This window comes from Manis pentadactyla, chromosome 5 (genome assembly GCF_030020395.1).
Source record: "Manis pentadactyla isolate mManPen7 chromosome 5, mManPen7.hap1, whole genome shotgun sequence".
Taxonomy (NCBI): domain Eukaryota; kingdom Metazoa; phylum Chordata; class Mammalia; order Pholidota; family Manidae; genus Manis; species Manis pentadactyla.
In genome coordinates, this window is record NC_080023.1 from 155260397 (window position 1) to 155278403 (window position 18007).

Below are 18007 nucleotides of genomic sequence, written 5' to 3' on the forward strand. Positions count from 1 at the left end.
CCTGCTACAAAGTTGCTGCATATCCAACTGTGTTCTTTTTGTTCTCGCTCAAGACAGTGAGTGCAGTTTACTAAGGGAAAAGGAGACAGCACCAAAGAATTCTTATTTCAAACTTAAATTTCCAGCCCTACCCTGCATATACTTAGAGGAGTAAGGGCAGAATAGGAGGAATAAAGAAGAGATCTATCAATCTGTCTATCTGTCTATCTGTCTATCTATCTATCTATCATCTATCTATCTATCATCTATCTATCTAATCTATCATCTCCCTATCTAATCTATCTATCATCTGTCATCTCCCTATCTATCTAATCTACCTACCTACCTACCTACTTATCTGTCTGTCTGTCTATCTATCTATCTGTCTGTCTGTCTGTCTGATCTATCTATCTAATCTGTCATCTACCTACCTATCCTATCTATCTATCTATCTATCTATCTATCTATCTATCTATCTATCTATCTATCTATCTATCTATCTATCTATCTATCTACCTACCTATCCTATCTATCTATCTATCTATCTATCTATCTATCTATCTATCTATCTATCTATCTATCTATCTATCTATCTATCTATCTATCTATCTATCTATCTATCTATCTATCTATCTATCTATCTATCTATCTATCTATCTATCTATCTATCTATCTATCTATCTATCTATCTATCTATCTATCTATCTATCTATCTATCTATCTATCTATCTATCTATCTATCTATCTATCTATCTATCTATCTATCTATCTATCTATCTATCTATCTATCTATCTATCTATCTATCTATCTATCTATCTATCTATCTAATCTATCATCTATCTATCATTAATCTACAATTACATGAGCAACATTATGGCTACTAGACTCCCCCCATCATCAAGTCCCCAACACATACCCCATTACAGTCACTGTCCATCAGCTTAGTAAGATGCTATAGAATCACTACTTGTCTTCTCTGTGTTTGTTGTGTAGCCCTCCCCGTGATCCTCCCTACATTATGTCTGGTAATAGTAATGCCCCCTTTTTTCCCCTTATCTCTCCCTTCCCACCCATCCTCCTCAGTCTCTTTCCCTTTGGTAACTGTTAGTCCATTCCTGGGTTCTGTGAGTCTCCTGCTGTTTTGTTCCTTCAGTTTTTTTCTTTGTTCCTATACTCCACATATGAGTGAAATCATTTGATACTTGTCTTTTTCCGCCTGGCTTATTTCACTGAGCATAATACCCTCTAGCTCCATACATGTTGTTGCAAATGGTAAGATTTGTTTTCTTCTTATGGCTGAATAATATTCCATTGTGTGTATGTACCACATCTTCTTTATCCATTCATCTACTGATGGACACTTAGGTTGCTTCCATTTCTTGGCTATTGTAAATAGTGCTGCGATAAAACATAGGGGAGCATATGTTTTTTTGAAACTGGGCTCCTGCATTCTTAGGGTAAATTCCTAGGAGTGGAATTCCTGGATCAAATGATATTTTTATTTTGAGTTTTTTGAGGAACCTCCATACTGCTTTCCACAATGGTTGAACTAATTTACATTCCCACCAGTAGTGTAGGAGGGATCCCCTTTCTCCACAACCTCGCCAGCATTTGTTGTTTGTCTTTTGGATGTTGGCCATCCTAACTGGTGTGAGGTGATATCTCATTGTGGATTTAATTTGTATTTCTCTGATGATTAGCAATGTGGAGCATCTTTTCATGTGTCTGTTGGCCATCTGAATTTCTTCTTTGGAGGAGTGTCTGTTCGGGTCCTCTGCCCATCTTTTAATTGCATTATTTCCTTTTTGTTTGTTGAGATGCGAGAGCTCTTTATGTAATTTGGATGTCAACCCCTTATCAGATATGTCATTTATGAATATATTCTCCCATACTGTAGGATGTCTTTTTGTTCTACTGATGGTGTCCTTTGCTGTACAGAAGCTTTTTGGCTTGATACAGTCCCACTTGTTCATTTTTGCTTTTGTTGCCCTTACCTGGAGAGATATGTTCATGAAGAAGTTGCTCATGTTTATGTGCAAGAGATTTTTGCCTCTATTTTTTTCTAAGAGTTACGGTTTCATGACTTACATTCAGGTCTTTGATCCATTTTGAATTTACTTTTGGATATGGGGTTAGACAATAATCCAGTTTCATTCTCTTATATGTCGCTGTTTGGTTTTTTCATACCAGTTGTTGAAGAGGCTGTCATTTCCCCATTGTATATCCATGGTTCCTTTATCGTATATTAATTGACCAGATATGGTTGGGTTTATATCTGGGCTCTCTAGTCTGTTCTGTTGGTCTGTGGGTCTGTTCTTGTGCCAGTACCAAACTGTCTTGATTACTGTGGCTTTGTAGTAGAGCTTGAAGTTGGGAAGCGAGATGCCCCCTGCTTTATTCTTCCTTCTCAGGATTGCTTTGGCTATTCGGAGTCTTTTGTGGTTCCGTATGAATTTTAAAACTATTTGTTCTAGTTCGTTGAAGAATTTTGTTGGTATTTTGATAGGGATTGCATTGAATCTGTAGATTGCTTTAGGCAGGATGGCCATTTTGACAATATTAATTCTTCTAGCCAAGAGCATGGGATGAGTTTCCATTTGTTAGTGTCCTTTTTAATTTCTCTTAGGAGTGTCTTCTAGTTTTCAGGGTATAGGTCTTTTACTTCCTTGGTCAGGTTTATTCTAGGTATTTTATTCTTTTTGATGCAATTGTGAGTGGAATTGTTTTCCTGATTTCTCTTTCTGCTAGTTCATCATTAGTGTATAGGAAAGCAACAGATTTCTGTGTATTGATTTTGTATCCTGCAACTTTGCTGAATTCAGATATTAGTTCTAGTAGTTTTGGAGTGGGGTCTTTAGGGGTTTTTATGTACAATATTGTGTCATCTGCAGATAGTGACAGTTTGACTTCTTCTTTACCAATCTGGATGCCTTGTATTTCTTTGTTTTGTCTGATTGCTGTGGCTAGGACCTCCAATACTATGTTGAATAACAGTTGGTAGAGTGGACATCCCTGTCTTGTTCCCTATCTGGGGTGAAAAGCTTTCAGCTTCTCGCTGTTAAGTATGATATTGGCTGTGGGTTTGTCATATATGGCCTTTATTATGTTGAGGTACTTGCCCTCTGTACCCATTTTGATGAGAGTTTTTGTCATGAATGGATGTTGAATTTTGTTAAATGCTTTTTCAGCATCTATGGAGATGAGATGATCATGTGGTTTTGTCCTCCTTTTTGTTGATGTGGTGGATGATGTTGATGGATTTTCAAATGTTATACCATCCTTGCATCCCTGAGATGAATCCCACTTGATTATGGTGTATGATCCTCTTGATGTATTTTTGAATTCGATTTGCTAATATTATGTTGAGTATTTTTGCATCTATGTTCATCAGGGATATTGGTCTGTAATTTTCTTTTTTTGTGGTGTCTTTGCCTGGTTTTGGTATTAGAGTGATGCTGGCTTCATAGAATGAGTTTGGAAGTATTCCCTCCTCTTCTATTTTTTGGAAAACTTTAAGGAAAATGGGTATTATGTCTTCTCTATATGTCTGATAAAATTCAGCGGTGAATCCTCTGGCCCAGGAGTTTTGTTCTTATGTAGTGTTTTGATTACTGATTCAATTTCATTGCTGGTTATTGCTCTGTTTAGATACTGTGTTTCTTCCTTGGTCAGTCTTGGAAGGTTGTATTTTTCTAGGAAATTGTCCATTTTTTCTAGGTTATGCAGCTTGTCAGCATATAGATTTTCAAAGTATTCTCTAATAATTATTTGTATTTCTGTGGGGTCCATCATGATTTTTCCTCTTATTTCTGATTCTGTTTATGTGTGTAGATTCTCTTTTTTTCTTAATAAGTCTGGCTAGGGGTTTATCTATTTTGTTTATTTTCTCAAAGAACCAGCTCTTGGTTTCGTTGATTTTTTTCTATTGTTTTATTCTTCCCAATTTTATTTATTTCTTCTCTGATCTTTATTATGTCCCTCCTGCTGACTTTGGGCCTCATTTGTTCTTCTTTTTCTAGTTTGAATAATTGTGACTTTAGACTATTCATTTGGGATTGTTCTTCCTTTTTTAAATAGGCCTGGATTGCTATATACTTTCCTCTTAGAACTGCCTTTGCTGTGTCCCACAGAAGTTGGGGCTTTGTGTTGTTGTTGTCATTTGTCTCCATATATAAGCACACTCTCTTTTTGTAGAGCCTTTTATGATGCTCTTCTCCCTTGTCAAAATTACAGGCTTCTTTGTTTGGGCTGCTTTTGGGGCAGTGGACTCCAGCCCAGGGCACATGTGTTTTGTGGCCATGGTGCATGACCCCTGCTGAACCTGCGAGTTCCTTGAGATTAGGTACCAGACCAACTGCTGGATGAATGAATGAGTGAACAGTTCATTCGTTTGGCCCCTTGATTATCTGGATATCCATAATGATGATTGAATGGGTAGGTAGGCATCTGGATGCTTTCTTAGGGAGAATAAAGAAGTGGACCATCATTTGTAGGTCCCTAAGTCACATTCAGTATTGGGGATTCTAGGCCCAATGTTGCACCTACCCACCCCTTGTTGCCCTTTCCTGTATAGCTGTAAGGGCTGCTTGTCACACTACTAAGCCTCAGCCTAAGGCCACAGCCTGGGAATGTTAGGGTACAGGATATGGGGAAGGTAGGGTATATAACTAGCCACACTGTGGGGAGAGAAGACTAAGACCCAAGCCCTGCCTTCTGTTTCTGCTTTGGGTTCTCCCTTCAGTGCCTGCCAGATTCTGATACCAATATTATAGTACAGGACTAGATAGAGACCTCATGGTATAGCTGAGGGGTGAACCAATGGCTCAGCAAGGCCTGTAACCCCTGCCATCTAATGTTCTTTTCTCTCCTAGCCTGATAATAGTAGTTATTTGACAGGCATTGGGAGGGTGGCCCTTTTATTAAGTTTGTAGGTTTAGTTCCAGGTACTAGGACAAGGGAGAGAACATGCACAGGCCCCCACCTTTGATTCCTTTATTCTCAGGTGAAGTGTGGAGTATTGGGAGATGACAAGAGTAAAGAACATTAGGGCTGGAATGTGTAGGATACTGAGTTCCAGGCTAGATTCATCTGTTTTCATAGGGCATAGGTCATTTGAGTTTCTTACATAAGTACTGGTCCTAGCCATTATACTGGGCACTTTACACACATTATCTCTAATCCTTATGCTAATCCTAGGATGTTAGTGTAATTCACATTTTGCAGTTGAGGAAACTGAGGTTCAGTGAGGTTAAGGTGCGACATCTCCTAAGTGGTAGGGCTGGGGTTGGAACTTGGTCCTAACTCCAGAGCCTGTGCATTTTTCCTTTGTTATTAGGAAACAGTGAAGAAACAGGTTCCTGGAGAGGATTCTTTCTTGAAAAGCAAGTAGAGAGGACAAGGCCCAAGAGCAGTTTTGCAGCATCTCCTCTTCAGAGGAGAATACTCAAGAAATGTTTGTTGAATTAGTGAAGGGGATAGGAGTTGGGTAATAATAGAAATAGGTGTAATCCCTTATTTTATAGTATATTACAAATGCTACACAGCACTGTCTGTCGGTTAGCCTGTTTGATCTTTATATCAAATCTGAAAGGTAATCAGGAAAAAGATTACTTCTGTTTTCAGAATAAGGATAGTAGGGCTCAGAGAAATTACATGACTTGTTGCAGGTTACATGACTAAGAACAGCAGAGCCTGGGCCAAGGTTCCTGAATCTGTAGCCTGAGCCCCTTACACTCCCACCCATCTCTGGAGTCTTCTGTGTTCAGCATGCTGGGAGCTAGTTTCTCTTGGGAGTGGGAATGGTCAGGAACTAAAGAGCACTCCTTGAGAAATCAGTCCTGTCTGACCAGTAATGATCATTTGGGCAATTCTATTGAACTGGGGCCTGGCAAGTTTAATGAGATTAATAGATGTTCTGTCATCCCTGGCCACCTGTTAACCAGGAGTCTCTGGACCAAGGAGGCCCTGGGCACTGATCTGTCTAATTGCTTGGCTTTCTTCAGACATAGCCTCTCCATCACTGATAGCTATTTTCCTTCAAAACTACCCAGATGTCCCCAGGGTTATCTGAGGGCAGAGGTGTGGCCACAGGCTGGTGTGACCCTCATCACCATGCTGGATAATAAAACCCAGAGGTGTCCAACAGGACTGGCCCAGACAGAGGCTCTAAAGAGCACTGGGGGGCATCAAGAGCAAGAATAGTAGCTCCTCTTTTGAAATGAGCATTTCAGAAAGATCCAGTGCTGGGGAGGAGTGGACGTTGTCATGTCTGAGCGCCACAGAGATCATGCTGAAGACTAGACTTGATCCTAATAAGATTGGGAAGGCATGAGGACTGACACTGCAGAGTCAGAGGTTTAAGACAGTTGTTGAGACAGTGGCATGAAGTATTAAACAAGAAGCCCAGATTCAAGCCCCCCGAGCTACTCCCTTCCCTAGCTGGGTGACCTTAGGTAAGTCATCTATCTTTGCTGATTAGCTTTTTCATCTATAAGACAGGGTCTGACAATGTCAGGATAAAGGATATAAACTGGCTCTGTTTACTAACATCCTATAAAATGTGAGGAATTGTCATAGAAAAGAGGAAGTGGTGAGGACCAAGGAGAGAGGGTGTGACTGGCTCAGAGTCACACATTCTCACCATTGGAATCAGTACCCAAGGCATCTCTGTGCATAGGTTTTTGGAATTAAATAGATCTGGGTTCTATCTAGTCCTGGCTTTGCTCTCTTAACCAATTACTTTGTGTCACTGAACCTCTGTTTCCCTATCTAAAATACCTCCTTGTAAGGCTGTTGTGAACATTAAACAAGGTAAGGTATTTAAACAGCTTCTGACACACCACCATGGGCACTCAATAATTAATTACAGGCGTTCCTTCCTGTGATAACCCTCTGGAGGTCTCATTTACACATTTGAGGGGAGGCGATATCTTTTAGCGCTCTTCTGATTTTTACAAAACTCTGTCCCTTTACCACATGTTCAAGCTTGGCTCTTGTCTTGCAAAACATAGCTTCCATGTGAACTGTTTCAGATGGGAAAAACTATTCATTTCTGCCAAATTCCCTGTTCTTACTAGCCTGGAGAAAGAGCCCATCCCTTTGAGCTTTAAATTGCATTTCAAAGCCTGTGTCCTTGGTCGGTTTTAATTAGCTTAAGAGCCCAGCTTGTATGCAGCGGTTGTTTCTCTATCAGGTGAAGGTGAAGACTCTTGCTTGGGAGCCAGTCCCTGGTTTTCTCAAACATAGCTTATCTAGACTGCTCCATCCCAGCATCTCACTGTCTGGGGGGCTTTTCTCTGACTAGCCCAAAAGGAAAAGTGGAATATAAGGACCCTAGACATTGTAGGCAAGGACCCATGGGGATTCTTGTCCCTGCTGCTCACTGACTGGCATCCTGGCCAAGTCCATTTCCCTCTTTTACTCAGGAAGCTCCATGCATTGAGTTCCCTGCTAATCTGACATTGGAGAAGTCTCTGGGAATAAATCAGGTTCTCTGTACCTCTCCCCGCCACCGTCATCAAGAACAATTACTCTACCCACCCCTCAGCTCATTTCTAAGCATGAGGTCTCTGGGGGCTGCAGACACCTTGCTGTCAATTAAACAGCTAATCTGAGAGGCTGAGCTAGGCTTGGGGGTGGGGTGGGGTTGGGAGGGTTTTAAGTCAAGTGGCTTTAAAAACATTCTTTTTTTATTAAGGTATCATTGATACACACTCTTATGAAGATTTCACATAAAAAATTTGTGGTTTCTACATTCACCTAAATTACAAAGTCCCCCTGCACCCCATTGCAGTCATTGTCCATCAGCGTAATAAGATGCCACAGAGTCACTTGTCTACTACTGGTCTTCTCTGTGCTACACTCTCTTCCCCATGACCCCCACACACATCGTGTGTACCAATCATAATGCCCCTCGATCCCCTTCTCCCTCCCTCTCTCCCTCCCTCCCTCCCTCCCTCCCCCCCCCCCATCCCCTTTGGTAACCGCTAGTCCCTTCTTGGAGTCTGTGAGTCTGCTGCTATTTTGTTCCTTCAGTTTTGCTTCATTGTTAAACCTACAAATGAGGGAAATCATTTGGTACTTGTTTTTCTCCTCCTGGCTTATTTCACTGAGCATAATACCCTCTAGCTCCATCCATGTTGTTGCAAATGGTAGGATTTGTTTTCTTCTTATGGCTGAATAATATTCCATTGTGTATATGTACCACATCTTCTTTATCCATTCATCTACTGATGGACACTTAGGTTGCTTCCATTACTTGACTATTTCAAATAGTGCTGCAATAAACATAGGGATGCATATGTCTTTTTGAATCTGGGATCTTGTTTTCTTTGGATAAGTTCATAGAAGTGGAATACCCATGTCAAATGGTATTTCTGTTTTTAGTTTTTTGAGGAACCTCCATATTGCTTTCCACATTGGTTGAACGAATTTTCATTCCCACCAGCAGTGTAGGAGGGTTCCCCTTTCTCTGCATCCTCACCAGCATTTGTTGTTCCTTGTTTATTGGCCATCCTAACTGGTGTGAGGTGATATCTTATTGTGGTTTTAATTTGCATTTCCCTGATGATTAGTGATGTGGAACATCTTTTCATGTGCCTGTTGGCCATCTGAATTTCTTCTTTGGAAAATTGTCTGTTCATATCCTCTGCCTATATTTTAATTGGGTTATTTGCTTTTTGGGTGTTGAGGCATGTGAGTTCTTTATATATTTTGGATGTTAACCCCTTGTTGGATATGTCATTTATAAATATACTCTCCTATACTGTAGGATGCCTTTTTGTTCTGCTGCTGATGTCTGTTGCTGTACAGAAGCTTTTTAGTTTGATGTAGTCCAGTTTGTTCATTTTTGCTTTTGTGTGTGTCCCTTGCCCGAGGAGATGTATTCAGAAAAAAGTTGCTGATGTTTATATTCAGGAGATTTTTGCCTTCTCTTAAAAGTTGTATGGTTTCATGACTTACATTCAGGTCTTTTGATCCATTTACTCTTACATGTAGCTGTCTAGTTTTGCCAACACAACACCAGTTTGTTGAAGAGGCTGTCATTTCCCCATTATATATCCATGGCTCCTTCATTGTATATTAGTTGACCATAAATGCTTGGGTTTATATCTGGGCTCTCTGTTCTGTTCCATTGATCTGTGGGTCTGTTCTTGTGCTAGTACCAAAATGTCTTGATTACTATTGCTTTGTAGTAGACCTTGAAGTCAGAGAGCATATTCCTCCCGGATTTATTCCTCCTCCTCAGGATTGCTTTGGCTATTCGGGGTCTTTTGTGGTTCCATATGAATTTTAGAACTATTTGTTCCAGTTCATTGAAGAATGCCATTGGTATTTTGATAGGGATTGCATTGACTCTGTAGATTGCTTTGGGCAGGATGGCCATTTGGACAATATTAATTCTTTCTATCCATGAGCATGGGATGTATTTCCATTTATTGGTTTCTTCTTTCTCTCATGAGTGTCTTGTAGTTTTCAGGTTATAGGTCTTTCCCTTCCTTGGTTAGGTTTATTCCTAGGTATTTTATTCTTTTTGATGCAGTTGTGAATGGAATTGTTTTCCTGATTTCTCTTTCTGCTAGTTCATCGTTAGTATGTAGGAATGCAACAGATTTCTGTGTATTGATTTAGTATCCTACAATTTTGCTGAATCCAATTATTAGTTCTAGTAGTTTTGGGGTTGATTCTTTAAGGTTTTCTATGTATAATATCATGTCATCTGCAAACAATGACAGTTTAACTTCTTCCTTACAAATCTGTGTGCTTTTTATTTCTTTGTGTTGTATGATTATGTGGCTAGGACCTCCAAACTATGTTGAATAAAAGTGGGGAGAGTGGGCATTCTTATCTTGTTCCCAATCTTAAAGGAAAAGCCTTCAGCTTTTTGCTGTTAAGGATGATGTTGGCTGTGGGTTCGTCATATATGGCCTTTATTATGTTGAGGTACTTTTTTGTCATGAATGAAATGTTGAATTTTTCCAATGCTATTTCAGCATCTATGGAGATGATCATGTGATTTTTGTCCTTGTCCTTTTTGTTGATGTGGTATATGATGTTGATGGATTTTTGAATATTGTACCATCCTTGCTTTCCTGGAATAAATTCTACTTGATCATGATGGATGATCTTTTTGATGTATTTTTGCATTCAGTTTGCTAATATTCTGTTGAGTATTTTTGCATCTATGTTCATCAGGGATATTGGTCTGTAATTTTCTTTTATTGTGGTGTCTTTGCCTGGTTTTGGTATTAGAGTGATGCTGGCCTCATAGAATGAGTTTGGGAGTATTCACTCATCTTCTACTTTTTGGAAAACTTTAAGGAGGATGGGTATTAGGTCTTCAGTAAATGGTAAAATTCAGTGGTGAATCCATCTGGACCAGGGATTTTGTTCTTGTGTAGTTTTTTGATTACCAGCTCAATTTTCTTGCTGGTAATTGGTCTATTCAGATTTTCTATTTCTGGGTCAGCCTTGGAAGGTTGTATTTTCTAGAAAGTTGTCCGTTGCTTCTAGGTTATCCAGTTTGTTAGCATATAATTTTTCATAGTATTCTTTTATAAATCTTTGTATTTCTGTGCTGTCCGTAGTGATTTTTCCTTTCTCATTTCTGATTCTGTTTATGTGTGTAGACTCTCTTTTTTCTTGATAAGTCTGGCTAGGTATTTGTCTATTTTATTTTCTTGAATGACCAACTCCTGCTTTCATTGATTTTTTTTTTCTATTGTTTTATTCTTCTCATTTTATTTATTTATGCTCTCATCTTTATTATGTCCCTCCTGCTGACTTTGGGCCTCATTTGTTCTTCTTTTTCTAGTTTCATCAGTTGTGAGTTTAGACTGTTCATTTGGGATTGTTCTTTACTAAGGTAAGCCTGTACTGTAATATGGTTTCCTCTTAGCATGGCCTTCGCTGCATCCCACAGATTTTGCAGTTGTTATTTTCATTTGTCTCCATATATTGCTTGATCTCTGTTTTTATTTTGTCATTGATCCATTGATTATTTAGGAGCATGTTGTTAAGCCTCCATGTGTTTGTGGGCTTCTTCGTTTTCTATGCATAATTTATCTCTAGTTTCATACCTTTGTGGTCTGAGAAGCTGGTTGGTACAATTTCAGTCCTCCTGAATTTACTGAGGCTCTTTTTGTGGCCTAGTATATGATGTATTATTGAAAATGTTCCGTGTGCGCTTGAGAAGAATATGTATCCTGCTGCTTTTGGGTGGAGTGTTGTGTAGAAGTCTGTTAGGTCCATCTGTTCTAATGTGTTGTTCAGTGCCTGTGTCTCTTTACTTATTTTCTGTCTGGTTGATCTGTCCTTTGGAGTGAATGGTGTGTTGAAGTCTCCTAGAATGAATGCATTGTATTCTACTTGCCCCTTTAATTCTGTTAGAATTTGTTTCACATATGTAGGTGCCCCTGTGTTGGGTGCATAGATATTTATAATGGTTATATCCTCTTGTTGGACTGACCCCTTTATCATTATGTAATGTCCTTCTTTGTCTCTTTTGACTTTATTTGTTTTGACATCTGTTTTGTCTGATACAAGTACTGCAACTCCTGCTTTTTTCTCCCTATTAGTTGCATAAAATATCTTCCATGTCTTTTCTTTTTGTCTGTGTATGTCTTTGGATTTGAAGTGAGTCTTCTAGGCAGCGTATAGATGGGTCTTGTTTTTTTATCGATTCAGTGACTCTTTGTCTTTTGATTGGTGCATTCAGTCCATTTACATTTAGAGTGATGATTGATAGATATGTACTTATTGCCATTGCAGGCTTTAGAGTCATGGTTACCAAAGGTTCAAGGGCAACTTCTTTACAGTCCAACAGTCTAACTTAACTCACTTAGTACACTATTACAAATACAATCTAAAGGTTCTTTTTTTTTTTTCCTCCTTTGTGTTCCTCCTCCCTTCTTTGTATATTAGGTATCATATTCTGTGCTCTTTGTGTATCCCTTGACTGACTTCCAGGGGTAGTTGACTTAATTTTGCATTTGCTTAGTAATTGATCAGTCTACTTCCTTTACTATGGTTTTATTTTCTCTAGTGACAGCTATTTAGCCTTAGGAACACTTCCATCTACAGCAGTCCCTCCAAAATACAGTGTAGAGATGGTTTGTGGGAGGTAAATTCTCTTAGCTTTTGATTATCTGGAAATTGTTTAATCCCTCCTTCAAATTTAAATGATAATTTTGCCTGGTAGAGTATTCTTGGGTATTCTTCTTGGTTTGAGGCCCTTCTGTTTCATTGCGTAAATATATCATGCTACTCCCTTCTGTCCTGTAAGGTTTCTGTTGAGATGTCTGTTGATCGCCTGATGGGTTTTCCTCTGTATGTGACCTTTTTTCTCTCTCTGACTGCTTTTAATACTCTGACATTATCCTTGATCTTTGCCATTTTAATTATTATATGTCTTGATGTTGTCTTCCTTGGGTCCCTTGTGTTGGGAGATTTGTGTACCTCCATGAGAGACTATCTCCTTCCCCAGATTGGGTAAGTTTTCAGCAATTACCTCCTCAAAGATACTTTATATCCCTTTTCCTCTCTCTCCTTCTTGTACCCTTATAGTGCAAAAACTGTTAGATTTGGTTTGGTCACACAGTTCTCTCCATATTCTTTCATTGCTAGAGATCGTTTTTCTCTCTGTGCTTCAACTTCTTTGTATTTGTCTTCTCTAATTTCTGTTTCATTTTCAGTCTCCTGTACTTCATCTTATCTACTTTTAAATCCCTCCATTGTATGTTTCATTTCACATACTTTATTTTTCTAAGTTTTTATCTCTTGAATTCTTCCCTGTAGTCTTAAATATTTTTCTGTAGCTCTGTGAGCATGCTTATGATTTTTATTTTGAAATCTTTTTCAGGAAGATTGGTGAGTTCAGTTTTACTTGGTCCTCTTTCTGGTGTTTATAGGATTTTGGTTTGTGCCAGGTTCCTTTGACCTTTCATATTTGTAATAATAACTTGGTGTAGATGTTGCCCTCTAGTGCCCAGAAGTTCTACTCTCTGGAGCTGCTCAGCCCCTGGAGCTATGGCAGGGGTCACAGGCTCACGGCACTGGTGCCTGCCGGGAGGAAAGAGTTCTTTCTTGCTTCCCAACTGCAGTTGCCTGCCTTCACTGCCAGGGCCAATGGGCCAAACACACAGGGAGGAGCTACGCCCTTGTAGCTGCCATATGTGGGGAACACCCTCTGGCTGGCCTGGCAGAATGGCATGGGCAGCAGGTTTGTGAGCTGGTGCCAGCCTGGAGGAAGGAGTGGCAGGCTGCGTTTTGTGTTGGGGGTTTGGAGTTGCATTGCCAGCCACAGGGATGGAGTGCCTGAGGCTCCTGAAAGTTCCCATCCTCCTGGGCTGAGTGTGCCGGGACAATTTTGTCCATTTGTCCTTTCTCCTGAGCAGCAAGCTCTGTGCAGTCCTCACCCCTTTAGCAGGCCTCTTGCTGTTGGGAAGTCTTTCAAAGTACCTACCTTTCTTTTGTCCCAGAGTGGCTGGTTGTGGGTACCTGTTTTCCATAAGTGGCTGGAATCTCAGTCTCTCCAAATATTCTGCCTGTCTTTGTTTTCCAACCCCTCTAATCTCCAGAGCACCATGTAATGTAGGTTCATGCTCCCAGAGCAGATCTCCAGGGCTGGTTGTTCAGCAGTCCTTGGTCTCCAAGCCCTCTCCGCTCCGTTTCTCTTCCTCCCACCAGTGAGCTGGGGTGGGGGAAGGGCTTGGGTCCCTCCGAATCATGGCTTTGGTACTTTATCATGCTCAATGAGGTCTGTTCTTTTCTCCAGGTGTTTGCCGTCTTTTGCAGCCTTCTTTCCTGTTGCTCTTTCAGGATTAGTTGTATTTGCTATACTTTCATATTTGTGGTTTTGGAGGAGGTTTCTGTCTCACGTCTCGTGCTGCCATCTTTAAGCCAATCTCACGTCAAGCAGCTTTTGCTGAATAGGATGTCAAGTGTTTTCTAGTGCTCCCACTCAAGCTAGGGGGAAGCCTAAAAGAGCCAAAAAAGAATTGAGTTGGGGGTGATTGGTCTGTAGAGGTGGGTATTGGGTCAGAGACCAGAAAAGGGTACTTGGGATTTCAGTTCCCAGTGGTTACCCCTACTTATGGCAGGGCCACAACTAGCTTCTCATCACTTCCTGGGACATGATCCTCACCGCTTCCTCTCTAACTTCATTTAGCACTTACTTTGCCCCAGTCTTTGTCAGGCATGCCTCTAACATGTACAGGGCAGACACAAAGTGTACAGATGGAGACCCACGTATGTGTACCATATGTCTAAACAGTTGAAGGTTATGAGTGAAGCTAACAAATTGTTATGTTTATAATAACCTGGAAGACTATGTCTTAATTTAGAATTAAATTTAAATTAGAAAACAGGAGAGGTAGTTGGGGCACACTGCCTTTTCAGTTCCCACCACCATCTCCACCCCTCACTTTGAGAAGTCTCATGGACATGGTAGAAGCTCAAAAGCTTTTCCGCATGCCAACTGACACCTGTCCCCTTGAGCTTAGGGAGCATGTACAGCAGTAGTGCAGCCTGTCCCTTAGGAGTGTGCAGCCTTTGAAAGTGGATTAGGGGCTGTTTAGATAGGGAGTACAGGGGTTGGATGTCTGAAGCATGCTTCAGGTGGTTTCTCTGTAATTCTGCAGATTTCATCATCCAGAGCGTGCACGCGCGCGCATGCACTCACACACACACACACACACACACACACACACGTATCCTCTCTGCAGATCTTGGCATAATTCAGAATGTGCTTCAGTCTGACCTTGACCTTCATGTAGAATGGACCCACAAATGGCAGTGTTAGTAGAATAGAGAAGTTCAGATGGAGAAATTATTAGATCTTGTAAAAAGAGCTTCACAGTTTGCCAAGTTCTTTTATGTACATTGTCTTAAACCCCTTGTTATGAGAGAAAAGACTATGCCAGACCCTGAAGGACTTTACTCACCAGTCAAGTTGTGCTGAGCCTACTATGTGGACATAGGTGCTCAGCAAGTGCTTCCTGCTCAGCAGTGTTAGAGGCTCCTGGCAGTGGTTTGAGGGAACTCAGTAACTGTCATGTCCCTGCCAGGTTAGTGGCAGTTAGCCATCATCAATTAGTCTCTGAACCATCATTCCCTGCTTCTGCTCTTTCTGTCTCAGTTCACATCTCCGACCTGGTTGGTTCCCTCCAGCCAAAGCAGGTGGCATCTCCCTTGGCTAAAACTTAATGGCTTTGAGCTGAACCCACCAACCAGAGAGTTATCTGATGTCCAGGGAGGAGCCTCACAAACTTTTTGTATCCCTGTGGATAAACAAGAAATTCATCTTTAAATGGTTTGTCATCCAGGTAGGAGAGATTATCAGAAATGTGAGGAATGGAGCCCAAGGGAAGCGACACATTTTGAGCATTTCCTGCTGCATATGGACAGTGTGTTAGGTGTTTTTCATGGGTAATATATTTGTGTCCCTCACGGCTTAATAACATTGATGACTGGATGCAAAGGTAAACTGAGGAACAAACAAAAAGAGTCTGCTCTTCCAGGCCAGTCCCAGAGCTAACATGAGCCCTTCATTAGTAGCAGTGTCCTCTTAGCCCCATTCCTTTACCTAGGATGGTGCACAACTTGACCATACTATATTCATAGAGCTTATGGAGCTACTGCAAGCCCACCCTAGGAGCAAATTCTTTCCCAGAACCATTCTCAGGGCCAGTCTATGGTTTCCTTGCAAACAGTGCCATCTGCTGATCAGAACATGCCAGCTGCCAGGCTGGGAGAATTGAGTAGAAAAGGGTTTCCTCCTACCCTAGTGAGACAGAAACACAGATTTCCCAGCTTATACTCATATCTGCTCTAATTCACTGGAAAGTTCCCTCTGCCTAAAAAGATTAGGTAAATAGGCAGGTGTTCATGGTTAGCCTAGACTGTTGAGAGTTTTATACACTACTTGGGGTCTTCAGTACCTTCTGAAGTAGCTCAGGGGTATAGAGATAGTACTGCAAAAGGGATTTGCACCAACCCCTGCCAATGAGTAGAAGATTGCCAGGAAGTATAAATGCCAAGGCTTAATGTTAAGCATTTCCGACTGAAATTGAGCTTCCTTTTTCCCTTTCCCTCTGGAGCCTGTGTCCAGATGCAACCTGTCCAGGGAGGGGGTTAGGAGAGATTTGTACAGCACTTTGGGGTACAAGATGTTGTCAGAGGATAGAGAGCAAGGAGTAGGTACAGCAGCATCTCTAAGCAAACAAATTTGACTAAATATAAGAACGGGTAATTATAAAAAAGTAACCTTCTAAAAACAATTCTCAGGTAAATATGCTGACTTAACTGTAGTATTTAAATTAGGTTTAGTTGTAGGAAGGAGCATTATAAAGTTAAAAGAATTGGGCTTTAGGACCCAACTGACTTGGGTTTGAATGCCTGTTCCTGGTAAGTTAATGAACTTGTTGGAGTCTGTTTCTGGTAAATGTGAATGATAATAACGCTCACGGGGTCATAGGACTATCCAATGTTACATGCCACCCTTAGCCCACAGTGAGTGCTCAGTGACCCTTACCTTGCTCACCTTTTCCAAAGTGGCTGGTACCAATAAAGGCAGCCATGGCTAGGACCATGTCTGGAACAGACTGAGCAATTTTCAGTATTGTTTTAGAGCAGACATTACTTAAAATTACCATGTGACCTCTTTGCCATGCTTCTACATTGAAGGAAGGGACAGAAGAAAGCTGTGGAGGGTCTTCATATTTAGATCCTGTGTGGGATAACATTTGAGATGAGTATTGAAGGAATGAGTTTAAAAGAATTGGAGTCAAGCAGACCAGGTTTAAATTGCAACCCTGCCAGCCATTAGCATTGTGACTTCCGAATGTATATTTCCTCCCTTGTAAAATGTATTGGTTCTGCTTATCACGTCAGTACCAAGTGAGGGAACATAAAGTACCTGGCATGAAGTCAGCAGAAAGTGAGATGAACAAAATAGGGAGGCTAGATGCCATAAGAGGCATGTGTGTAGGAAGTTTAGCCAGGATGTGGGCCATGGGCAGTTCTTGAGCTCACATGGGGGACCCAGCCTCACAGCAACTCTCTTTCTTCAGGTGGCCACCATGTCCTTAAAGATCCAGACAAGCAACGTGACCAACAAGAATGACCCCAAGTCCATCAACTCTCGGGTCTTCATTGGAAACCTCAACACAGCGGTGGTGAAGAAGTCAGATGTGGAGACAATCTTCTCCAAGTATGGCCGTGTGGCTGGCTGTTCTGTGCACAAGGGTTATGCCTTTGTCCAGTATGCCAACGAGCGCCATGCCCGAGCAGCTGTGCTGGGAGAGAATGGGCGGGTACTGGCCGGGCAGACCCTCGGTAAGCATCTCTCCACAGCCTTTCTCCTGGTATTCTCTTGAGCAGGTGCTAGCCTTCACTCTCCAGCTCCCTTCTTAGCCCGTTTTCTGTTCTATCCACCATTACCCCTGAAATGTTATAATTGAAATAGTAAATTATATTTAAGTAATAAATTAAGTAGTTATAAAATCCATAGTTGTAGGGAAAAGTTTTAAAAGCTTTTGAAAAGCGTTACTGTCCTGTGCCTGGTTTCACAGTGACTCTTAAGTGCAAGCCTTACAGTTGCAATTAAAACGCAGACACCCCAGAGAAAGGGAATAGGTAGACTAGCACAGCCTGTTACATTGAGCTCAGATGGCTTAGGTTAGAAGCTTTTGTGAGAGTCAGGAGAAGGGACTGGGAGCACAAGGTGAATAAAGAGCCCTTTACCTTGGTGTAACGTACATGTGGCATGGCCATGCTATCCATGGTGGTGGTCTACCTTGGAGGATATACTGTATTTGTGTACATGCACATACTTTATAGTACCTGTACATGTTTGAGAAGGGATGTCTATATTCCTGGTATGTGGATATAACTGAACATGTGGACATGTCCTATGTGTATAGTAGTGAGTGTCTGTGTATCAGAATGTACTTGAATGTGTAAGCACAGTTCTAGGCATAAAGATGGTGGGCAGAACATTTGAGTGCATTGGTTCATTTGCCTATTGGC

General features: G+C 41.0%; 1 protein-coding gene across 7 annotated transcripts in view; it reads left to right on the forward strand.

Moving 5' to 3' along the window:
- The window catches only part of RALY (RALY heterogeneous nuclear ribonucleoprotein), a 110102-nt gene that overhangs the window by 85088 nt on the left and 7007 nt on the right, over positions 1 to 18007 (forward strand). For 6 of the 7 annotated variants that reach the window (XM_057502918.1, XM_036902530.2, XM_057502919.1 and 3 more), the window contains one exon: positions 17050 to 17314. In XM_057502918.1, the coding sequence (XP_057358901.1) occupies positions 17050 to 17314 (265 nt within the window). Of the gene's footprint in view, positions 1 to 10822; positions 10845 to 17049; positions 17315 to 18007 lie in introns of those variants that run through there. The other variant, XM_057502922.1, reaches the window with a different exon arrangement.